The sequence below is a fragment of the Leucoraja erinacea genome, chromosome 13 (assembly GCF_028641065.1).
Source record: "Leucoraja erinacea ecotype New England chromosome 13, Leri_hhj_1, whole genome shotgun sequence".
Lineage (NCBI taxonomy): Eukaryota > Metazoa > Chordata > Chondrichthyes > Rajiformes > Rajidae > Leucoraja > Leucoraja erinaceus.
The window spans coordinates 36185963-36212734 of record NC_073389.1 but is presented as its reverse complement, the minus strand read 5'-3'; the positions used below and the strand labels follow the sequence as shown (position 1 = coordinate 36212734).

The following is a 26772-nucleotide window of genomic DNA, read 5'->3' as shown; positions in this document are numbered from 1 at the left end:
GATTTTTAAAATCAAGTCTGCAATTTATCCCATCAGATAAAGCATAAAAAGAAGTTTAATTTGACACCTAATTCACTTTCATATCTTCAGTATTAAAAGAGTTATGGCCATTTTCATACTCTGAAATTAGCATCTTGTTCCCTATTGCTTTTCCATTGACTTAACTCAAAAGCTGTGATCGAGGACAGTCAAAAGCCCATAACTTTCTTAAAAATTAAGAGAACTGAATAAAAATTTCAGTTATTATAGATTGAAGCATTCTGAAACAAATATGAAACAATCTTACTTGGATGACCTGAAATTAAAGCATATAATTAGTTAGTTACCTAATTGTAGCTAATTACAAAACTCAATTACTAGATCTAAACATCTATCCATTTCTTAAGAAAAGGTTAACATTTTTTAATAGCCTAAGTGTCCAAATAACATTCACACAAGAATTCACAATATAACATGATTTTTAAATCTCATTGTCATGAATTTATAGGCGAAATGGAAGGAATTTAGTGTTTAATTCCCGTAAATTAATGGCCATTTAAATCATCTTGCGAGTGGGATTTTGTGGAACGCGATCGTTTGGAACGTTGCGGTTTGAGGTGAATTTAAACCCCATATCGTCAGGAAAAATACTGCCGATTTGTATGGGGCCTAAATCACCTTTACACAACGTAAAATTTGGATTAATGTAATCCTAAGAAGCACGTTTACATGTAAAATGAAAGGCTTACCTTTATTTGTCCCGTACGTGAGATCTGTCCCGTTGTCGGCGTTGACGGCTTTAGAAGTCGATTTTTATTTTACTCCTGCTATTAAATTATCCAGCGATGTTTTTTTTAAAAAACTTGATAAAACACAAGTCGGATCGATTATCCTTCAGCAGCTAAACAGCCTGACAAAGATCGACTTCGACAGGCAGGAGAAAACGGCATTTTAAACCCGCACCCCCCCCCCCCCTCAAAGGCGCCAAAGACGCGCACACGGCCAGTGGCAGAACTGCAGCGCCGCTGACGGTAAGTTTTGTAACATACCTATAGTTAGTATAATCTAGCATGCAATTAATTTTGACTAACATTCTTCATATTACCTAAATTTTGATACTTGGGAATGAAGCGTCAAAATAATTGCAAATTAAGCTTGGTAACAAGAAATTCTGCAATATAATCGGAAGCTAATAATTATTTTGCTCGTGTTTGTTATTTGTGAATTGAAGAACAGTTTCCAATTAAAATGCTGCAAAAGGCAGCATGTTTGTTCTATGTTCTGTCGCAATTTGTTGCAGTTTTCTAAGTATACAGGCAAAAGATAAACTGGTTATTGGTAGCGGGAAGTGTTTACTCTATATTCAGTGAGGGAAAATATTTCTCTGTACCACCAGTAACTGTGAATTGCTTTCTATACCAGAAATTTGCTCACCACCTTCATATTCCTGAATTATGGTGAGCATTGCTTCTTATATTTCTCAAATAATTACTGAGCCAAGTAGATTTCTGTGAATGGAAACATGACTTTTTCATTGTCCATATCTGTTGCAAGCTTGTTGACTTCACATACAGTTGAATCAAAGAATTGTTACAATATAAAATTAAGTTATTTGGCTCATTATTTCAACGGCAACTACAATAGAATAATCCATATCGTCCCACACCAATCTTTCCTCGTAGCCTTGTAAATCAAGTGCATATTCAATTATTTTTTAAGGCACCAATCTGTTTTGTTGCTACCACTCTGCAGACAGTGATTTGCAGAAAGTAACTGCTGTGTATTAAAACAAATTCTTCACCTTCCCTTGTTTTAAGCCCAAATTTTTAAATCTGTCTGGCTCTCCTTTCATCATCCACTGATGGGAATAGCTATCCTCTGTTTACCTTGCCAAAATCAGTTATCATTTTGTACACCTTTAATGATTGATCTCTGAATCGTGGCCATTTATAGCCCTGTTGGATTCTGAATTGCTTATTCTAAGAGCCTTGCCTTCTTGTTACCACAGCTACTTTCCATGTAGCCATCTTAATTAAGATGCAAAGCCATCATGCAAAAATGTAAATTGCATGAATTATATGTATACTTGTTTTCGTCATATAAAAACACAAGAAAAGGACTGATATTAAAGGAGGCAGGTGTATGTGCAGATGTTACTGAAATCTTACTAGTGATCATATCAAATTTCCCCTCAAGTGGCCTTTAAATAGATGAGAATTGGAAAACTTAATTTTCTTAGAGGGTAAAAGGGAAAGAGATGGGAACTTCTTTAACGGTTCAACAATTGAAGAAGAAAAATTATCTGTTAACCTCAACTGGCAGAAGCTACCAGCAAATGGAATTGGTAAAACAGACACCTGTTCTACTTGCATTTATTTTCTTTCCTTGCACTGCCAGTAGAGACTTTAATATCTGAAAATATCAAGTATATTCATATTGTGCAGATTAAAAGCGATTTAACCATTAAATAATTGTTCAGTTCTGATTTTGAAGCTGGACATAATGATGAATTTCGAGAATTGTACTTTTTTATTAAACATGCCATTCTTATGTACATGTACACTTAAATTATTTACTAGTCATTGCTAAGGCATAGACAGATTATGTATAGCTCGGGGTTCTTTGCATGCACTTTTTTTTCTTTTTTTTTGTACTGGTAACTGAACTGTAGGAAGCCATCTGGGAAGCATCCCATTCTCTCTCACCTTTTTTCTCTGTACCATAAAAATTGATTTGTGCTCACACATTCACAAAATCTCCCTTTTATTCTTTGGGGCGAAGGAGTGGCAAATTACAGTGGCAAATTACCTAACAACATGTCTTTGGGATGTGGGAGAAAACTAGAGAAGGATTGAGCCTGCGTCCTGGTCTAGCTGCTGCTCTGCCTTGCTTACTTGGTCCACTCGCTGTGTGAGATAAATGCTGACAGGTGGCTGGATTGGTGAGAGTGAACAAGCTAAGTACCATTTTCTCTTTATTTGATAGGTAGAATTGATTATTCAAATGTATTTTTGTTTTCCTGTTATTTTCCTCCTTTGGTCATTGACGGATAGAGCACCCTGATTTAATTTTGATCCATCAAAAGTTATCCCATAAATATTTTTCAAATTGAATTAAGGTAGCACACTGCTAGTTGAAGTGTTTGCAAGTTCACAATGGTTTGAACCACCATTTCTGAATTAGAAGTATTGTTTCATAGAAAACACTTCACTCTAATTGAGAATTGAAGGTTTGACAACTAAAGAGGTTTACATTCTTGGTGGTGATTTTTGCTCTTTTTACTGTTTGAGCCCTTTTATCATGCTGTGTTTGATTCAATGGAGCTCTGGAGTAATTGAATTAATTGCATTGTAGTTGGAATAGAATGTTTGGTGTATTCATGCCTGGCAGATTTATGTGTTATCCAGAAAATATGGAAATTGATATTATAAAATGTAGAGAATGCCACAAATACAACACAAGGATTCAGAGGGCAAGGTTATTCCCTTGTGTTGCACATATCTTGACGACAGTTAGCAAGTGGCCAATCATGAATGTTTGCCTCAAGGAGAAATGCTGTCATAAGAAATAAATGCAAGACTGTGTGACACAGCTCCTCATGTTTTTTGTATCATTCAAAATCATAGGAAAGCAAACTGAGATTAATGATTAACTGCCTGGTCTCCATATCTCATGATTCACTTATTGTCCAAAAAATATATTCATCAATGGTCCAATCAAAGTCCTTTTCAGTTGGGATAATTCTAAAAGTTGGATGAACTCAGGGCATGGACGTTTGTTGGATTGGGAAGTTATAGCCTTTATGGAAACCTGGCTACAAGAGGGACAGGACTGACAGTTTATTGTTACTTGGTACAGATGCTACAATTGAGAAAGAGATGACGGTAAAAGAGAAGGGTGAGCTGCATTATTGATTTAAGGAGAACATCATAAGTTATGCAAGATGACATTACTGAAGGATTGTTCAGTTATGCTATACGAGTGAAGCTGAGAAATAAAAAGGGGATGACTATCGTATTGGAATTGTTTTATCCACCCTCAAATAGGGGTATCATTAGTAGTGTATTTTAAATTTTCCCAGTATATATACTGGGGCTGCTAAGTGCCGAGGGCTTGGATGGAGTAGAATTTGTCAAGTATGTTCAGGAAAGTTTTCTTGGGCAATATGTAGAAAACCCTACAAGGGAGAGAGCAAAGCTTGACCGCCTCTCAACTACTGCACCTAATTTCTATTTTTCTGTTTTCTTCTCTGGAACCAAGTTTTACATAGAAACATAGAAACATAGAAAATAGGTGCAGGATTAGGCCGTTCGGCCCTTCGAGCCTGCACCGCCATTCAATATGATCATGGCTGATCATCCAACTCGGTATCCTGTTCCTGCCTTCTCTCCATACCCCCTGATCCCTTTAGCCACAAGGGCCACATCTAGCTCCCTCTTAAATATAGCCAATGAACTGGCCTCAACTACCTTCTGCGGCAGAGAATTCCAGAGATTCACCACTCTGTGTGAAAAAAGTTTTCCTCATCTCGGTCCTAAAAGATTTCCCCCTTATCCTTAAACTATGACCCCTTGTTCTGGACTTCCCGAACATCGGGAACAATCTTCCTGCATCTAGCCTGTCCAACCCCTTAAGAATTTTGTAAGTTTCTATAAGATCCCCCTCAATCTTCTAAATTCTAGCGAGTACAAACCGAGTCTATCCAGTCTTTCTTCATATGAAAGTCCTGACATCCCAGGAATCAGTCTGGTGAACCTTCTCTGTACTCCCTCTATGGCAAGAATGTCTTTCCTCAGATTAGGAGACCACAACTGTGTGCAATACTCCAGGTGTGGTCTCACCAAGACCCTGTACAACTGCAGTAGAACCTCCCTGCTCCTATACTCAAATCCTTTTGCTATGAATGCTAACATACCATTCGCCTTCTTCACTGCCTGCTGCACCTGCATGCCTACTTTTAATGACTTGTGTACCATGACACCCAGGTCTCGTTGCATCTTCCCCCTTTCCTAATCGGCCACCATTCAGATAATAATCTACTTTCCTGTTTTTGCCACCAAAGTGGATAACCTCACATTATCCACATTATACTGCATCTGCCATGCATTTGCCCACTCACCCAGCCTATCCAAGTCACCTTGCAGCCTCCTAGCATCCTCCTCACAGCTAACACTGCCCCCCAGCTTCGTGTCATCTGCAAACTTGGAGATGTTGCATTCAATTCCCCCGTCCAAATCATTAATATATATCGTAAATAGCTGGGGTCCCAGAACTGAGCCTTGCGGTACCCCACTAGTCACTGCCTGCCATTGGGAAAAGGACCCGTTCACTCCTTCTCTTTGCTTCCTGTCTGCCAACCAGTTCTCTATCCACATCAATACTGAACCCCCAATACTGTGTGCTTTAAGTTTGTATACTAATCTCTTATGTGGGACCTTATCGAATGCCTTCTGAAAGTCCAGATATAACACATCCACTGGTTCTCCCTTATCCACTCTACTAGTTACATCCTCGAAAAATTCTATAAGATTTGTCATACATGATTTACCTTTCATAAATCCATGCTGACTTTGTCCAATGATTTCACCACTTTCCAAATGTGCTGCTATCCCATCTTTAATAACTGATTCTAGCAAGGGACCTACATTTGTTTTAACTAATCTTTTTCTCTTCACATATCTATAAAAGCTTTTGCAGTCAGTTTTTATGTTCCCTGCCAGTTTTCTTTCATAATCTATTTTCCCTTTCCTAATTAAGCCCTTTGTCCTCCTCTGCTGGTCTCTGAATTTCTCCCAGTCCTCTGGTAGGCAGCTTAGCCCGGCAGGACGTCTATCTGATAGTAGATTGGTTGACTGAACTCTGACCTAAATATATGACAATACCATTTTAAACTTTTGATTCAATTCAAGGTCTAATGTGGCAGTTTCAACGTTTTGCCAGACTGAAATTAATTAAAGTTATATCCTGGTTTCACTTGGGTTGTGACTGGATCCCATAATTTTATTCACTGACATACAAGCCAAACCGAACGGTGTTTTTTTCTGATTATGCAGATTACTGAACCATTTAGCAAATCTTGGTTGGTACTCATTTCCTATGGTGCAAAACCCGCACTAAAATGGTGAAAATCGGGGCTGACGGGCTTTCACATTTAAATGGATAAAAATTAGCAGATTGATGTACAACTGATGCTTTATAAGTGGATGATTGGGACCATTACCTCAGTTTTCTATTGAGTATTTCCATCTTTAAATGCATCTTGCATTGCCAGTGAGTAAGAGAGAAGACGCTTGGGTATTGAGTAATAGCTTGCTATTCATCTCGCAATGGTGGAAACTGGTAATATACTGTATATAGAGAATTCTCTTATCGTAAACCTTTTTCTAAATTTAACTGTGGCATAACAACAGCTTCAGTGACCAATTCTGCCTATGGTTTACATCCAAGGATTTATTTAAATCTTATGCTCTATTTTGTTGAGTGGGGCTGGAGCATTCAATTGTCTGACTTGGAGAAGAAAGTTGCCAGACAATGATTATCTAAGGTACACAAAATTGCTGGAGAAACTCAGCGGGTGCAGCAACATCTATGGAGCGAAGGAAATAGGCGACGTTTCGGGCCGAAACCCTTCTTCACACTGATGGGGGGTGGGGGGGGAGAAGGGAGGAGGAGGATCCCGAGGGCGGGGGGATGGGAGGAGACAGCTCGAGGGTTAAGGAAGGGGAGGAGACAGCAAGGGATAGCAAAATTGGGAGAATTCAACGTTAATGCCATCAGGATGCAAACTGCCCAGGCGGAATATGAGGTGCTGTTCCTCCAATTTCCGGTGTTGCTCACTCTGGCAATGGAGGAGACCCAGGACAGAGAGGTCGGATTGGGAATGGAAGGGGGAATTGAAGTGCTGAGCCACCGGGAGGTCAGGTTGGTTATTGCGGACTGAGCGGAGGTGTTCGGCGAAACGATCGCCCAACCTATGCTTAGTCTTCCCGATGTAGATCAGCTGACATCTAGAGCAGCGGATGCAGTAGATGAGGTTGGAGGAGATACAGGTGAACCTTTGTCACACCTGGAACGACTGCTTGGGTCCTTGAATGGACTCGAGGGGGGAGGTGAAGGGGCAGGTGTTGCATTTCTTGCGGTTGCAACGGAAAGTGCCCGGGGGGAGGAGGTGGTACGGGAGGGAAGGGAAGAATTGACAAGGGAGTTGCGGAGGAAGCGGTCTTTGCGGAAGGCAGACATGGGGGGAGATTATCTAATGATTATCTAAGGATTTGTGGATCTACTCATTCAATTTGATGAGGGAGTATGTTATGGGTATGAAAGGGGAAAAAGAAGGAAGGACATGGGTATCTTCATCAGATTATTGTTAAGTGTTTGTGATTTTATCATTATCATGATTAATCTTAATAGATGAATCTGCTTTGAGTACAATTATCCTCCTCCCCCCCCCCCCCCCCCCCCTTATTTCCCTCTACTTTCTCTCACATGCTCATCAACTCCCTTGATTCTCCTCCCACTAATCCATCTATTCAAAGGGTAATTTTCAATAGCCAATTAATCTACCAGCTAGTACATTTTTGGAATATGGAAATGTAAATTGCTCGTTCTAAGCTTCCCCCCCCCAAGTCTAGATGCATTCAAAAACACTGAATCAAGCACTTGAACAACTATTCTTTATTTTGACAAAGCGCAGTTGCAGTTCAACTACTGTACCTATCCCACCGGGGGTTTGATCCTTGTATTTGCCTGATCAAGCCCTCTATGCCTCACTCAAACAGAGACATTCCAGAAGGTCACGCAGTCCCAAGCCCTCTCCCGGAAGATCGACGCTGGACCTCGTGGCAGTGGAATTTTATAGGTCCCGGGACCTCGAGGGGCCGAACCACATGGGGGTGGTCTCTTAGTAATCCAATTACAGATATCGGTTAACCCCATACATAACAGACCTTTCCCTAACCCAATAATACAGCAGCTCAATAAATTATATTCAAACAGGACTTCTCAAGGAAGCCAATTTAGAAACATTTACCCTGATCTGCAAGAAACCCAGTCAAGGGTCAATACCTCATCCAATCAACACTCGGCAAAGTAGAACTCTACAACATTATTTACAAGGTGTATGTCTGGTTTGTAGCCATCCAATCCATACTTTGCATTTTGCACCTAATTGACAGGATCTGCAGATGTTCTTATGCTAAATTGGGAGTGTAGTGGTGATAATAATCTGAGTAATCTGGGACCCTAATTTCTCCCAATCTGTAATTTGCTGGTACTATGGGAATCCATGGTTCAGAGTTAGATTTTGGTAATTCTTCCTTGGCTCTGCGTTCACTTTCTCTCCTAGTTACAGGATAATTTTCCTGGTTCCTACCTTCCTCGCAATAATATCTTACAGCTCTGGATATTTGACTGGCTCGGTTCTCAGACCAGTTCCTGTTATCAGTTTTAATTAAATCCGCTACTTTAGTGGGGAGACAATTCAACAAGATAGCACATTATTGAGGGGAACTTGCTCCATTCTGATAGTCTAAATCACCCGATTGGTCCGTATATAATTTTGAAAAACGGTCTAGAAATTCATCTGCTCCTTCACCCTTCTCTGGTTTTATTTCCATAACTCGGTTTCTGAAACGTTTTTGTAAGGGCAGTTTAAACAGCCTCTTCTCTTGCACTGTCATCCATTACTGCGTTTGCCAATGTTTCATAAGTCGGGTGTCCTAGGGCTATTAGAAATTTGGTATTCTCAGCTGGAGTAATTATCTGTTGTATGGTCTCCCACAAATCCCGGGAATCTGCATGATATACACGCATTGTGGTTCGTAAATGATTCATAAAGGCAGCAGATGGCTTCTTCCTATCAGGGATTATGTTTAATACTGCCATTATTTCATGGGTCTTCCTTGGCATATTGTTGTCTGTGGCACGGGGATTATTCATATTCACTGTGCTGGCCGAATCCGCTGTACCTATTCCTTGCCTTACTGGTAACTGCCTATGGGATACCTGTTCAATTTGTAAGCTTTTGGTTAGGTCAAAATCTATCTCGGTATCTAAAATCACTGTCCCACCCTCAGATAAATCTTCCTGTTCATTAGGGGTTTCCCGATACTGCCCAAATAAATCATTCCTTTCTACTCGAGTAATCTGTTTAGGTTGTGGCTCACAGAAATACTCTGGTGGTTGCACTATATCTAACCTACCTTTCTTTTCTTGAAACACCGGAGCTAACCTTCCTGTTCTACTCTGGGTGACATAAGCCACTGGACGATCTATCAATGATGGCGTGGATAGGATCTAAGGATCTGGTAGCTCAGTATCTGCTGTTGGCAGAATCTGTTCAGATGTAGAATCCGCAGTTGTTATAGATTCCGCAGACCTAAAATATTTATTTCGGACACAAATCGTACACAGTGCTAGTGAAGCCTGGGAAATGCAAGAGGAACATGGTGGGAGCTGCGAACTTCCACTGGCGTTAACATTTGTCCACTCTTCTAAATACTCATCTCCTTCCCCCTCAAAGTCAGCAATCACCATCAGATTCCTAATCTTTAATTTTTCCGGGACTAATTTTCTTCCAGGAGATCCACCTTTCCCTTGTTCTGAGTGTTACCCTTCATCTCCACTCCTGTCCTTCCCACTGCCTGGATATCGATCAACTTTACCTTTTAGTTCTAATCCAAATTTAGCGATCGCTTTTTCCCAACTAGCCATTCTCTTAACCTCCTTATTTGCCTTTCGTTCCTCTAAATATTTTCTCCACAACCCTATTAATTCTTTTGCACCTTCGTTATTATTATGCTGTCAAATGATCCATTCTGTGTATTTTAATTCCCCCCAGCAGCCATAGCTTATTTCCTAATTTCTTATTTAACACTCCTGGTAAATTTCTTAATATCTCTGCCTTGTGAGGAAACTCATTACACATTAGTTGCAATGGGCTCTTTTCCTCTTCTGTTACATCTCACCCTACATTATTCCCCATGCTGCCGAACACCTGAAACAGAATTCTTAAATCTTTCCCTTTTGATCCCTAAATTTACCAAGCACGCTCCTAGACAATGGCTAATGGTTCAAAGCGATAGCAGCCTTGCAACTTGCTACTCCTTTTCTCCACTAATCCTACTCTCTTATTCAAATGCCTATCTCCCACAAGTCTACACCCTTTCAACCTTACAACTTTCTCAATCCTCAGTCACTCAAGAATCCTAGTACTCCAGGGAACAATCAAACACACTCTTGCACTCATATAATCCTCAATCAAAACATCCAAAAATGATCTTCAGACACGTAAGTAACACAGTCCACAATCAGGATAACACGCTACCTATTACTATCGCGTGGGGTTCCGAAAAACTGACCACGTTCAAAAATTTTGTGCGGTAACACCCTGCCGCCTCGACGCCGTACGTCACGCGCCAACTTCCCGCGGACTTTGCTCGCACTTCATGTCACTCACTCGACCTCCGCACGGCCCCCGCTTCTGGTTAGGTAGCGCTTGCCGCATGGAGTCGCATGTTCGTGGGACAGGCCCTTAACAATACCACGCTCTAAAATAAGTACAATTATTTAACTCAAACACACTCTTACTTCAAGTATCTAAATCCGTAAACACTCGCACAAGCAGCAACACAAATGACAGTCCGCGGACTTACACAATCTAAATCTTAACTTTCTAACTCTTAATATACTCTAAGTTTATTTACATTCATAAAATATTTATAAAATCCAGATCCCATGACAATACGAAAAGCTAGATTTTTACAATTTACAAAATGATTTAAAGTACTAGCGCACAGTTCATGAATACTTGATCTCGATACCGCGTCACGCTGTTATCACTCAGTGAACCTTTCCCTCTGATACTGAAGATTTTCCTCTTCTGGTTCTGGTTGATTACTGCGCAAACACCTCGTCAGTGGTTATGTTGTGCAGGTCGGAGTTAGTAGAGTAGTGATTACATTTTGAAGTGGGCCTTTTTGACCAAGTTGAGGAGATCTAGTTGCTCAATCCTCCTTTTTAAATGACTTGACATCGGGAGCAGCACGTGTGTTGCGTGGTAACCTATTCCATTCCCTTATTGTCGATAGACAAAAGGAATATTGGTAGCAAAGTTTATTAAAATTTAACGAGTTGATGATGTAGGGACAGTTATTTTGTCTTGTTTCATGGCATAGTTCCTAGTTTACTCTTTGCTGAGGGGTACTACTCCTTAAATGACCACTTTTCCTTCCGAATGTTACTATGTAATTGCACCTAATTGACAGGGTCTGCAGATGTTCTTATCATTTTCTTACAACTTGTATCTAGGCTCTAGACTCACTGGTACCACTCCGCAGCTTGTCCCAGTTCTGCAGAGAGCAATTCCAAATTGACCAAATCTCCCAGCAGCCCTGAAGCTTTTACCCCTCTCCAATTTGGCCAAGATTAACAGGAGGAAAAATGGGGAGTGTGCAAACTATCAGCTCTAGGCATCAGAATCTACTCTAGGTTGCTGGAGCTGAGACAGCAGAACTCGCAATTGAACCACTGTGCTGCCCTAATGTAGAGAAATCTGTTCCAAAATGACTGTATGGAAGTTCTGAAATTATATTTGCCTTAAATTAGCCAAGAGCTATTACAATAAAAAAACACAGATAATATTTTAATAGTAGTCTCATGAAATCAGGCATGTGCCGTGAGTAATTAGTCAGGGTAGGCAGTCAGTACCTTTGGTCAGTCTGCTTATAAAAAAATTTAAAAAAAAACTTGAAAACACGTGAATGTGCAGATTGTTCTCTCCCCGGTGAGCTGTCAGTCGGCTTTTTAAAAAAAAAATCTTGAAAACCGCGCATGCGCAGATTATTTTCCTCTCTGGTGAGCTGTCAGTCGGCTTTCGAAAAAATCTTGAAAACCGTGCATGCGCAGATTGTTCTCTCGACTTTTATAAAGTCATTTGTCAGTCTATTTTAATAAAGTAATTTTTCTTCTAAAGTATTTAAAAACATATTGTTCAAAGAAATTTACTTACCACATTCTATTTGTTGAAATACAACTGCATAGCGACTCTTTCCTGTTATACCAAGCTGTTTTAAGTGTTCTAATTATTTTTGTTTCTTTGCACTGTTGAAGTTCTTTACGTCTGTCATTTTTAATTATTTTGTTTTTTTCTTCATGATTGCTTAGAGAAACTCTTAACATAATCACTATCAAATCTTTGAAAAACCCGCCAAGGAACCTGCGATGCGCAGCATATGCACCCAGTCCACGGTGTAAAGGCAGAATTTCAGCTGCCTTTATAGACCATTGCCACTGATGGTTTGAAGCAGCGTTGACGGCACGTGTAGCACATACTTCTGCGTGTTAAATGTACTGCGGATGAAAGGCACGGAAGAATTATGTCTACCTAAGAGATTGATCTCTTAGGTAAGCATAATTCTCCCGTGCCTTTACTATTTATATTTAATAATTACAATTTTATAATTTTATTCAGGGTAGGCACTGCCTACCTTTTTATTAGATTAGATTCAATTTATTTATTTATTTATGTACCTTACCTACTCTGACGGCACGTACCTGCATGAAATGATGGTGGGTGACCTTAATTTCCATATACTCTGAACAATCACATTGCTTTTAAAACAAATGTGTCTTTTTTTGTATGTTAACAACAAAAATGTATTTTTTTCTGAGTAGTTATCACATTGAAAATGTGTTCGGAGAGTTTGCTTAAAGTTGGACTTATTTAATGTCATAGTGACCATTTGTATAAATTCCAGTGCAATACAAATATTTTTTGTTTCTTATAGGAATTAAAGAAAGATGCAAAGAAAGAAAACCAACCCAAGAAACCTACAGAGGCTAGTGGTGGCGAGATCTCCAATGGCAGCCTGATGTCTTCAAATGAAACTTCACTTAAAAGTCGTGGAATAGGTAAATCTGTGATGTGCATATTTCTGAGTAAAGCTAACATTGAAGCATTTGTATTCATGTTCAGCCAGAAGTGTTGAGTCATTCCTCCTAAGATCCCCACTGTCGCAGAAAGCATATTGGCCAGTTTGATTCACTTCTCATTGTATTTAACATACAACATAGTGGCTGTAGTGCAGTAAACATGACCTCCAGAAAAGCCATAACTCTATAACGGGCATCAAAAAATACCTCCCGTCATGAGGTCAGAAGGTTGTTCATTGATGATTGAATGATGGTTAAGTACTTTCATTTCTCAGTATGAAGAAGTTCATATCCACACACAGCAAGACTAGACAATATACAATCATTGATTGGTAAGTCGCCAATAGGCAGGCAATGACTATATGCAACAAGAATAGATTTACCCACTTACTCTTCTCTCAGATTATGTCAAATGACATTATAAAATAAATAAATCAAAATATGATCAGATCATCTGTATGGATCCTTGGTGAAAAAGATTATTCCTGAAGACTGCAGTACAAGGGAATATAATGATTAGGTTGAGTTTATTTTATTATTGTCACGTGTGCTGAGTTACTCTGTGAAATTTTGTTGGCATGCTGTCCAGTCTAAGAAAAGACTAGATACATGATTATAATCATGTCGTCCACAGTTCACAAATAAATGGTACAATGCCTAGTGCACGATAAAGTCTGATTAAAGAGAGTTCAAAGGTCTCCAATGAGGTAGATCACAATCATAATAATACTTTATTAGCCAAGTATGTTTTGCAACATATGAGGAATTTCATTTGCTAAGTCATTCATACAAAGAAAGCAACGGAACACACATAACACATTTTAACATAAACATCCACCACAGTGACTCCTCCACAATTCTCACTGTGATGTAGGCGAAAGAAAGTTAAATCTCTTCCCTTTGCTCTCGAGCCTTCCGTTCATGGGACGATCTTGACTGCCGTAGCCGGCGCCGTTTTGGCTCTCCACATCGGGGCGATCAGCTCCTGCATTGGGGAGATGTCAGCTCCCCCGCGCCGGCGATCGATCCCCGCGTTGGGGCTGGTCGAACCTTCCGCGATGTTGGAACTCCCCGACTCGGCCTCCACCGAGACCTCGAGCTCCCGATGTGAAGTCCGCAGGCCGGGTTAGAGCGATCCCAGGCAAGGGATCGACTACGATGTTAAGTCCACGCCCACAGTGGTGCCCAAGGTCAGTCTGAGGAGGCCTCCAGCTCCATCGATGGTAGGCCGCAGAACGACCGGAGACATGATCTGAAAAGTAATTGCATCTCCGGCAAGGTAAGAATTGAAAAAAAAGTTTTCCCCAACCCCCACCGCTTTCCCCACATAAAACAAACCGGAGAACATTTACAGAAAACTTTTTGCACACACTAAAAGTTTTTAAAAGGACGAAACTATTGGCGGGGTTGCCACTTGTGCGGCACCCCTGGTTGTTGGGAGGTAAGGACCCTTTCTAGCTAATGAGAGGACCGTTCAGTTGCCTACTAACAACTGGGAAGAAACTGTCTCTTAATCTGGAGGTATGCATTTTCAAACTTCTGATGGGGCAGGGGAGAAAAGGACGTGTCCAGCGTAAGACTGGTCCTTGGTTATGCTGGTGGCCTAAAGATTATGTTCCAAGAGGAAAATAAATTGAAATTTGTTTAATTAATTAATATACTGATATTTGCTGTAGAGCTGGCGTTTGATGGTATGCTATGAATGTCAGGATTCTAAAAGTGACAATGGTCCACATCAATTAGTTGCAGTAAAATAGTAGCACTCTATAATCAAAACATGGACATGAATGATGGAAATGAGAATCAAAACCAGAACATAGTGGACACGCATCATGGATGAATCAACATCTGAAAGGATGCCTTGCTTTTCTGGTTTAAATTTGTCTCGCTAGTCGTCTTAATTTTCTGCATTATATCTTGATTTTGGATCACTTGACCTAAATATTCTTTGTGATACATGGAGCTACTACAACAGATTTAAATTCAAGTGCAAATACATCTGTATTACTTTCATATTAAGTACAGAGGTATTTAGGTGAATGGAATAAGAATGCCATTGCATTGAAACATGAATTGAAACTAATTTCCAATGAAGTAGGATATGATGTATCCATAACTGGACTCATATTTTCACTTGCTTAAAAATGTTCTCGTTTCTGCAAGTTTAATTTGGCCACAAACACAAGAGAGCCTGTACATCTTGCATAATTTCTTTGAAAACAAAATCAGTTCCCCAAAAGATAGAAAAAATACAATTGCTTGTAACTGCAAGAATGATCTCAAACATTCCACCTTCATCAAAAAAAGTTGTAGGACATGCATTTTCTGTTAGAAAGGTGTGGAGAATTTCCTAATGAAACTATAGATGCCACAACATTGCACGTTGTCTGTCCCTACTGAGTATTTTAAAACATACACTGAATGCTGGGAATACTCTTATGTGGACATTTTGTTTGCGAAGATACACAGTGGAGCATTTTAATCAATTTGTTAAAACTGGAATACATTTTCTAATTCTTGTTATTTTTTTAGCTTTCTGAAAATATTAATGTGCAAGGGCAGTTTGATGAGAATACTAATACAAGAGCAGTTTAAGAGAATATTAACATGCAAGGGCTGTCTGAGATTGCTCATTGGAAATGGTGTAAGAGATCAAGAACATTGTCATTGCGATAATGTTCAAACAGCTGATTTAATTGTGTACTTTAAATCAGGAGTCTAGAATTAACATGCAAGGGCAGTCTGTGATTAAATAGGAGGAGGTGTCGGGGCTCTTGAAGAACATTAAGGTGGATGGACTTGATGGGATTTATCATATGTTATTGAGAGAGGCAAGAGAGGAGATTGCAAAAGCCTTGATGAAAGTTTTTGTGTCTTCTACATCCACAGTTGATGTCCTAGAGGACTGGAGAAATAGCTAATGTTGTTCCTTTCTTTGAAAAGGGAAGTGCAGAGAATCCAGGGAATTATAGGGCGGTGAGCCTCACATCAACAGTGGGGAAACTATTGGAGATAATTCTTCAGGAGAGGATTTATTCCCATTTGGAAGAGAATGGGTTAATTTGGGATGAAATTTCTGGTTTGGAGGGTATTGTATGGAAAGAATATGTCCCTTTTGCTGACTAGTTGGGTAATTTGAAAGAGTTTGAAGGAACCACACCTACTTCCTTTCCTGAATGAAAGCTCATTGGAAATGGTGTAAGAGGTCAAGAACATTGTCACCCTGCTATGAGAATGCAGGGTGACTTGAACAGGTTGGGGGAGTGGGCAGATGCATGGCAGATTAAGTTTAATGCGGATAAATGTGAGGTCATCCACTTTGGTAGCAAAAACAGGAAGGCAGATTACTATCTAAATGGTGTCAAATTGGGAAAAGGGGAAGTACAATGGGATCTGGGGGGTCCTTGTACATCAGTCTATGAAAGTAAGCATGCAGGTACAGCAGGCAGTGAAGAAAGCGAATGGCATGCTGGCCTTTATAACAAGAGGAATCGAATATAGGAGCAAAGAGGTCCTTCTGCAGTTGTACAGAGCCCTAGTGAGACCACACCTGGAGTATTGTGTGCAGTTTTGGTCCCCTAATTTGAGGAAGGGCATTCTTGCTATTGAGGGAGTGCAGCGTAGGTTTACAAGGGATGGCGGGACTGTCGTATGCTGAGAGAATGGAGCTGCTGGGCTTGTACACTCTGGAGTTTAGAAGGATGAGAGGATATCTCATTGAAACATATAAGATTGTTAAGGGCTTGGACACACTAGAGGCAGGAAACATGTTCCCGATGTTGGGGGAGTCCAGAACCAGGGGCCACAGTTTAAGAATAAGGAGTAAGCCATTTTGAACGGAGACGAAGAAACACTTTTTTTCACAGAGTGGTGAGTCGGTGGAATTCTCTGCCTCAGAGGACGATGGAGGCAGGTTCTCTGGATGCTTTCAAGGGAGAGCTAGGTAGGGCTCTTAAAAATAGCGGACTCGGGGGATATGGGGAGAAGGCAGGAAAGGGGTACTGATTTGGGATGATCAGCCATGATCACATTGAATGGCGGGGCTGGCTCGAAGGGCCAAATGGCCTACTCCTGCACCTATTGTCTATTGTCTATCGTCAATGTGATAATGTTCAAACAGTTGATTTAATTGTGTATTTTAATTCAGGAGTCTAGAATTAAAAAGTAAAATTTAAAAGTAAAATATTGCAAATGTTGAAAATAATCAACAGATCAGAGTTGAGAGGGAAATAGAATCAAGTTGATATTTTTTTATATCGGAAACAATTGTTGAACTGGAAGCTAATTGGGTGTTTCTGCCCTATTATAAGAATCCATGTATTAGAAATATGTATTTGAATTTGACTTGATTGGAAGAATGTCCTTGAAATTTGATGATAGAGAATATTTTCTCTAAATGAAGTCATGTAATTTCTATTTACATTTGTACTTAGTTTGTTTCTTAACCATAAAGGCCAAATAAATCTAGTGGTTATATTTACTTGGATTATTTTGTGCAGCTTTTTTTCCAGTGTGGGAGGACACAAATGTACTTTACGTCATTGTGATTCATTACAACATATTTTTGAGGTTGTCTAGCATAGGTTTCATTCTGTTTTAGGCCTACTTAACACTACTGCCTAGGTTGAAACAACGTTGTAGTGTTGAGAGGGTACATTCTTGTTTTTTTGTTTTCATATTTTGGCTGAAAACTAAGATTTTAATCTATTTAATGGATATAAAAGTTCCATGGCACTCTTTTGTGAGTAGATATACTGGCTAAAGTTGATCCCCCAAACAAATAATGAACTAAATCAAATGGTGACTCAGGAACTGCAGATGCTAGTTTAACAATTAAAAGACATAAAGTGCTGGAATAACTCAGCGGGTTGGGTGACATCTGTGAACATGGTTGACGATGTTGGGGTCGGGACCTTTCTTCAGACTGATTGTAAAAGGGGGAAGAAAGCTGGAAGAGAGTTGGGGGTGGGATAACGTCTGGCAAGGAATGGGTGGAGACGGATGAGGGGAGATTTTAATTGGCAGATGGTTGGATAAGGGCCTGGGGTGAAAAGGTCTGAGGAGATAAGATGATAAAGATAGAAGGACATTTATTGTCACGTACACCAAATGGTGTAGTGAAATTTGTCTTGCCATGCAGCACACAGATAAAGATTAGACATAACATTAAAGAAATTTAACATAAAAACCTCCCCCACAATGATTCCCATTATGAGGGAAGGCACAAAGTCCAGTCCCCATCCCCATGTCCACCCATAGTCGGGCCTTTTGAGGCCTCCACAGTCGCCTTTACGGAGGCCCGATGTTCCAGGCCGTTCTCGCCGGGTGATGTAGCTCCGGCGTCGGGAGAATCCTCTCAGCGGCTTGGGATACCTGGAACGGCCGCTTCCTTACTGGAGACCGCGGCTTCCGAAGCCAACAAGGCCGCAGTGATTGAGCTCCACCACTGGCAATCTCGTCGTGAGATCCCAGGCTCCCGGTGAAAAGTTCAGCGCCGCCGCCCGCGGCTGGCCGCTCCACAGGCCCGCAGTTCCGCGATGTTTTACTCGGCGGTCTTCAGCTCACCGGAGTTCCAGCTCGGCAACCCGGGCAAGGCATCGCGTGCTCCGCTCCGCGATAGCGCTCCAGCGCTGCGCCGCCGCCAAAGCCAAGGTTCTGGGCGGTCCCCTCAGGAAACACAGCTCCAAGGCCCGCTGGTAGGCCGCGAGGACGGGTCGACGGTGCAGCCCGGAGAAAAGCTGCCTCTCCGACCAGGTAGGGACCCTGAAAAGTAGTTTCCCCCACCCCCCACATAAAAAAGGCTAGAACTCCGAAAAACAAAACACTCAACTAACTAAAAATTAAAAAAAGATGAAAAACAGACAGCTGCAGGCTGGGCAGCCATACCACACAGGACGGCGCCCCCTATTGAAGAGAATTGCAAAATGTGAAGGGAAAGGAAGGAATATGTGGAAGGGGAAAGGAAGAAATGAGTGCACATTCAGCTGGGGCACAGGGAGAACAGAGGGAGAAAAAGGGAGGGGGGCTGGTGTTTATAGGTTACATACAACAATGTTTTTCCAACCTTTGTCTTTTCAGAACTTTCTCAGTCTCCTCATACTTGCCTTTGTTGTGGTTCAAGTTCATGCCTTGTATTCTGTGCACGCCATACGCAAGAAGAAGAAGATGCCTTGTATTCAATGACTCTGCCTTCACAGGTCACTATGTAAGATAATTTGAAATAGTCACAATACTCAAAAGAATAAATTTCTCTTGACATACCCCTTAAATGGGCAAATACATATTCTGAAATTATGTCCTATCATATTTAGGTAATACCTCTAGGAGAATTTATAATGCTTCAATAAGGTCACCTCTCATTCTTTTGAATTTTAATTATGGGCCTGACCTGTTCAACCTTTCTTGGTCTTCTTCTTCATGCGTATGGCGTACACAGCCTAAAGTTGTAGGACAACTTGTTCTATTTGATCTTATTTCATTGTGCACACTGGGTTGATTGCATTCGTCGAAACAGGGCGGACCACGTGAAGGTTGCAATCTTCCACCCCAACCTTTCTTGGTGTGTTGCAGGAATCAACCCAATGCACTGCCTCCATTGCAACTATATCCCTCCTTAAATATGGTGTAGTAGCCATTTAGCTTCACTCAGTATGTTATAACTATAACCAGTTACCTTTAAATTTTATCTCCCTGTAATTATGTGGGTGGGATTTATTACGTAGTCGGAGGCGTGTTTGCGGCTGGGATTCTCGCGCAGACGTGAGTAGTTTTTAGTTTAGTTTGAATAGCATGGGGGAGAGGTCACAGCTTTCCACCGTGCACGAGTTTGATTACGAGTAAGATCAAAATGTACTTAAACAAGAAGTTTGGATGAATATCTTACTGGTTTTACTATGGCAATAAAGAAACTATTAATTAAGAGACTGTTTTGAAGATTTATCTTTGGACGGCATTGAATGTCTCTAGAGAGCTCGTGGATGCATATCGATATAATCTCCTTACCCCTGTCTTCAATTATAGTGGCTAGAGGAAAGATTCCTTGAATGATATAATAATCTTCCATTACATATGGTTATTATTAAATACTGTATGTGGCACTTTACATATTGAATCACCAGCACCCCATAAAACTGACTTTATGTTCCAAAGACTCGCATTTAAAAAAAATTAACATTCCATTTGCCTTCCTAATTACTTGCTGTATCCGCATGGCATTGTTTCATGCTCGAGAACATCCCTTTGTACCGCAACCTTCTGTCATAAGACTTTATTTATGATTTGCATTCTCATTCATCATCCCAAAATGGCTAAGGGTGCATTTTCCAAAATTCCTGCAATGTATCCAACTGCTGGGAATTCCAAATAGCATTGATATATCTTTTGGGGTTTGGAGAATGGGGTAAGATCTTCAGTTAATCTTGATCCACTTTACTCTAGAAATGGGTCTAATAAGTATGTTGACTGATACACCGTGCCCTTGTCTAATTGACATAGCTTTTAAATTGCTGAACTCTAAACAGTGATCCTTGTGACGTTCCACAAGTTACATGACCACTGTTATTTTCTGCCTAGCAATCGTCCTTAATCATATTAATTGCTGTAAGCCCGTAATATTGTTAAATTGTTTCCTTATGGCTTGTCTTTGAAGAACCAAAGGTGCATATTTATTAATTTCTCCTTGTATATCCCGCTGTTATTAAATCCTACAAAATTGATTGCATACTTCTCGAGTGTGCTCTCCCAATTGAGAAATCACTATTCTCGCCAACCTGTTTCAGATTCTTAAGTGCTCTGTATTTTTATACTTGATAATGTATTCTCGCACTTTCTCCAATGCTGATGATAGGATTATTGGCCTGGCCGTTTCCAGTTTTCTTTTTTGAGCAGTGCGATTACATTTGATACCTTCCATTCTACAATAATCATTCTGGGAATATGAAAGCTGGAAGATCTAAGCCAATATATGGCTTTCGTTGCAGAACCACTTTTTGGTTTATACCTTTTGATGCAGGCCATCAAATCCAGGGGATTTGCCAGCTTTTGGAACCATTTGCTTTTCCAGTAATTTAAAGCTCCTCGCACTTTGTAGGACAATGGTTGTTAACATTTTCCTATTTTTCTTTTTGCTCTGTCTTTTACTGTGAATGCAGGCACTGAGTGGTTATTAATATCTGTCATTTACATATTCCATATTATTATTTTGTTTGAATCTGGCTGTGAAGAACGCACATTAATTTTTGTTACAGGTCTTTTGTTCTATATGCTGGCATGAGCTCCTACAAAGCATTTTACTGTTATTTCATCCCATTTCAACAAGTTTTGCATTTGTTCATGAAGATCATTAATTTTAATCTTTCTCTCTCATTGTCTTTTGATTAAAGTTGCTGGACATTTCCATGGGATGATGATAGTACGATTTGATGTTAATTGTGCTAAACATACTCTAGTGGCCATTTGGCTTGTTTTGTGTGTCATTAATTATGGCATTTGTTTTTAACCTTTAGACTGCCCGTTATGTGGGTGGGATTTATGACGTTTTCTAGGGCGTATTTGGAGCTAGGTTTCTTGCGCAGAAGCTTAATTTTTAGTTTTAGTTTTGGAGTTAAAGAGGGAAGGCTTACCCTTCGACCATGTGAAGTGTAACGGAGACACGATTAGTTTTCTAACGTTTAAAGCGATATGCTGGAGTTTGACGAAGATTTTAGTGTACGAGTCAGAAGAAGGTTGGATGTATCTTATTGTGTTTCTTCAACAATAAAGAAAGTATTAATCTAAAGACTGTGTTATGAAGATTCACCTGTAAAGAAGCTCTGAATGTCTCATGAAGAGCTCACATGTGTATTACGACATTCTCCTTAATCATGTAGTTTACTTTAGTGGCTAGAGGGAGTAATCTCTTGAACGATATAAAATACTACTTAATTTTTTTTTGTGTTCTGTGCTTGACTTAAATGTCTGCAAAGAACAAAGACCAATATTTAACATTAACTTGAGGATTTTTTTTTTTTAAATGGGGTAATTGTATGAAACGTTTGTATGAATATCTCAGTCCCATCTAAAGAATTGTTGAGATTTAAATTATTAGGTCTTTTGGATTAATTAGAAACCTTTCTTGGGTAGAAAACGCTACTTTTTTGTGGTGTATTTTGCTGACGGATACCGAACAGCGCTATGCACAGGTAGAGAAAGAGCTGCTCGCCGTAGTTTTTGCCTGCTCCAAATTCAAATACTTTATTTTTGGCAAAACTTTCACGGTAGAAACTGATCACCAGCCGTTGGTCACCATCCTGAGCAGCCCCCTCTCATGGTCATCTGTGGCTGCCAATATCTTCGACTGGCACGGGAAGCACTATCTCGTGTTAGTGGACTCGCACTCTAGTTGGTTTGAAATTGACTTTCTGCCAACCGCCTCCTCGGAAATAGTCATCCAGAAACTCCGACAACACCTCTCCGTACATGGCATTCCAGCCCGCCTTCAGACTGACAACGGGACACAATTCACCAGCCAGAAGTTCAAAGACTTTGCCAAACAGTGGATCTTTCATCATGTCACCAGCAGCCCAGAATACCCACAGTCCAATGGACTTGCCAAACGCGTTCGAAGCGCTAAACAACTTATGGAACGCTCCTATCTGGCCAAATCTGACGTCTACCTGGACCTGTTGAACCTGAGAAATGGTGACAGAGACAATGTTTTAGGCTCTCCAGCCCAGCACCTGATGTCCCGCCGAACCAGGCCTCCACTGCCAGTGACACAGGATCACTTAAAGCCCAAAGTTTTCAGTCCTGCTGTAGTTCAAAAGCGCGTGCAATCCAATCGAGACACGCATAAACGTGCCTTTGACAAAACCATCAAGCCATGGAAGCCACTAGTCCAAGGCCAAGTGGTTAGTCTACAGACAGACAAAGGACATACCAAACTGGGGTTCATCCATGGTCCCGCGAAGGAACCACGTTCCTACCTTGTCGATATCAGTGGTACCATCTACAGACGCACCCGTCAACACCTCCTTCCAGTGAAGGAACGATGTCCGGCACTCCAGGGTCCTGACTCGCCTCCATTGAACTTTAAAGTGGTCGCTGTTCCAGCAGTTCCAGTACCTGCTGCTGCTACTCCCCGACACTCCCCGCATTGGTCTGCTCCCCCATCCCCTTTTGTAACCGGTTCACCGGTACCCCCGCGACGGTCTTCCCCTACGGTCTCGCCCCAGAGTCCCTCGGGCTCACCCAAACGTGCCCTCAACTTTTCGGAAGAAAAGGTTGATGAGGCAGCTCCTTACCGTACGAGGACCGGGCGGGTTACCAAGCCGCCTGTTAGATATGGCGACTATGTTTAACTATGTTTTTTGCTGCATAACGGGTATGTACCTTTAATCAGCACCACCTCCGAATGGTGTTGAACTCTTAGAAAATGTAAAAAAATTGTTCTTTTTTGATTTGTACTGGAGATGTTTTCGTGCCATATGCCATTCGTCCAAACGATATGGCCTTCCGGCGAGACCATGCTGGGCTAAAGGCTTGGGTCATCTCCATAACTTAACCCCCGATATCTATCTAGCTCCAGCTCCTCCAGCTTATCTTTTATTCCCTAACCCTAATGCTAACCCTAACTGTCAATTTCCAGGACTCCAGCTCTATCTCCGTGTCCATCATGGCCATCTCCGTAACAACCCCCGATATCCATCTAGCTCCAGCTCCAATGGACACAAAGGCCTGTTGCAGCTGTCGCCACGTCCCGTGACCCGATGTCCCTCTCCACACCCAGCCCTCTTCAGCCCTTGTTCCCCGGTGGTGGGGGGGGAGGGGGGGGGAAACAAGAGCTGAACAGGCCTTTGTGTCCGGCTGGAGCTGGAGTGCGGTAGATTGGGTGTAAGTGACGGAGATGAACGTGATTAATAACGGATTAATACATCCCACGCCCGAACTTGGTCGTCTCCATCACGCTGTCATATCTGTCACATGAGTATTTTATGCTCATAATGTGTAAAATAATACAACAATTACCATAATTATGAATTGTAATTGATAAATGAACAGTATGCTTGTGCCTATTTATCTGGTTAATATTGTTTTAAAGGAAGTTGGTGAAAAGTTATGTGACTGGTACCATTCTTGCTGAAAATCACCACTGTTACGAAGGTTTAAAATCAATGCGTTGGACTGAAAAAGTATTTTTTGGTGGTTTATTCAAGGAAGATACTCTATAATTTGAAAGATTGCCACAAAAATTTGATTTTATATTCTTAAATCAGTAATATTTTACAGTGTTGTTCATCATAAAAATGCGACGAATATGACTGAATGCAATGGGCAACCTGGAAAAAGAAGAGGAAAAAATAAATTAAATTCTCTAAAAGATTGCGCTAAACATATTTTTTCCATAGTAGAGATGTTCATCTATGTGAAACAACATTCAAAGTTGCAAAAATTTAAGTTTTATAATTGGGTTTCAAGAAACTTCCAGTAAACACTTACTGAAGAATCACCCATATGACATCATATCTTGTTCTGTTTAACTTCATTTCTGCTTTGTGTATGCTAGGTTGCTTCTGATGCTAGTGGTACTTTTAAAATAAATGATCAGACTGGGTTGGAAAAGGTCTTTGTAGGAGGAGGAGATTTTCATAACCATTATAAACATTGACCCATTTACTTTAGGTCCACAATGGATGTTTGCATTGACCTGCAAAAAAATTCTTTCAGCATCCAAGTTGAGATGCTACATAATGAATTTGTGATGTTTGTATCCGTTATTCTATAGCATATTCCAAATCCATAATGTCGCATAGAAGATGTTGAAAATATGAAATAAAACACATGTGAAATGCACTTAGCAAGGTCAAGAGGCATCTGTGGAAAGTGAAACTAAACAGTTCAGGTTGAAAACCCTTCATCAGAACTATGATAGCTGTATGCAAATAACATGTTCACTTAGACTGGAAATGAGCAATAAATGCTTGCCTCTACCACAACACCATAGGAACAGAACTGCAGCGTATTGCAATGCCGAACATCTATGCAGATTTTGCTATTTATATTTTATACACATTCAAAAGTACACTTTTTTTAAAGAAACATTTTCCTTTTGTTGTGACTTCTGAACTAAGCCACTCAGTGGTTGAAGCTGGTTGATATGTGTCTTTATTTATCATGAGAAAAACATTCTCTTGGAGACCTCGGTAGAATCTAGTAACTTTAAGTACTTCAAGTCTTTATATTTTTTTAACAAAGTCAACAATAAACGATTAACTACAGTTTCTATGGCACACAAAGACAACAATACTTAGCTTTAACATTTTGCTTGTAGTCGGGTAACTTTGCAGAGATAACAATGGGAGTATATCATAGGTGCCATGCCACCTCTTAATATTACTTTACTGGGTCAGTCATTCATATGGAAGGTCGAGAAGCTTCTGAGGACAGAACTCAATCACCCAAAATATATGTGGTTTGTTACAGTGTTGAGGAATGGCTCCCTGGATACACAAACAGAATGTTAAATGATCTGATAAACTATGCATTGAAGAGCAGGGAAATACTTTTAATGATATACTAATACATGAGATGGCTCCAATGTCTTTCTGATCTCATCATGGAGGTTTCAATGAGGGTCAACTAACAGACACATTCATCTGTTGTCCTTGATGGCACTGCTCAGAAAGACCTACACCTGATGACTGGTTTCAATAGCCTTAAAATATCCTTGCAAGTTAACCTGTGAACAGGTTGTTTTTCCCATCTTAAATTTAATAAATATTTCCTATCCACATAATTCTATAACACTTGAATATTCCATAGCACTATTGAGTCCAGAACCTGAAACCTAATCACTCTGAAATTAGTAGGAGAGGGAAAGCTGAAAAAGGGGAGGGGTGGGGGGAAACAGCCTGGTAAGTGATAAGTGCAGGTGAGGGGAGTTTTTGATTGGCAGATTTTTGATTTTGGCATCATTTTGTCCCCTCCCTTCCCTGTGCCCCACATGGATGTGCACCCATTTCATTCACCTTTTTCCTTTTTTTATCTCTAGTCTGTGTCTACCCATCTGGCACTCACACCCCCACCCACTTCCTCCCGTTCAACGACAATCAGTTTGAAGAAGGGTGCTGCCCTGAAACGTCACTTATGTATGTCCTTTATGAGATGCTGCCTGATCTGGTAAATTACTTCAGCACTATTTTTGTAAACCAGCATCTGCAGTTCCCCTGCTTATATTAGAATACCCTGCTTAATGCCAACCTGTAAAGTGTTGTTTTGTTATTGCACTCTTTCATTTTGGACTCTTACCTTCTCGAAAAAAAAGAATAATGAGACTACAAAGTGAAACAGCATAAAGTGTTTTGTGATTTGACGAACGTGATATCTCTGCGTGGGGAAATCAAAGCTCCAATCAAATATAGGCAGGGGAGGAAGGAAACCAGGTTCAGACATGCATCATACGACCAACAAAAAAACAATGAGATAACTATGCACTGGGGAATCTAGGCTCCAGTCGGAAGTAGGCAGGGTGGAAGGAAGCTGGATTTAGATATATCTTGGACGACCAACTCAAGAACAACATAATAACACTGCACGGGGGAATCAAAGCTCCAGTCGTGGGAGCTTTTTATACTGGAGTCACGAATGGAAGTGAAATAAACGGGTAAGCATATGTAGTAAGCATTGTGGAAAAGAATAGACTCTCACGTGAGTTTGCAATAAGCAAGTTAAAGATAACTTACCAGGATTGTATTTCCATTTATCATTAGATGTTTCAACGTGGTAAAGAAAATACTGCTTTCAAACTGAAATAGTTATATTTATTGTTCCTTTGTTAAAAGCTAAGATTAGTTTGTTGTTTTTGTTGCTTTATTGGTGAGCGAACGA

The 26772-nt window shown here is 40.5% G+C and overlaps 1 protein-coding gene across 3 annotated transcripts in view; it reads left to right on the top strand.

Moving 5' to 3' along the window:
• The window catches only part of sh3kbp1 (SH3-domain kinase binding protein 1), a 177144-nt gene that overhangs the window by 42056 nt on the left and 108316 nt on the right, over nt 1-26772 (top strand). For all 3 annotated transcript variants that reach the window (XM_055644906.1, XM_055644905.1, XM_055644907.1), the window contains one exon: nt 12765-12888. In XM_055644906.1, coding sequence (XP_055500881.1) covers nt 12765-12888 — 124 coding nt within the window. The remainder of the gene's footprint in view (nt 1-12764; nt 12889-26772) is intronic.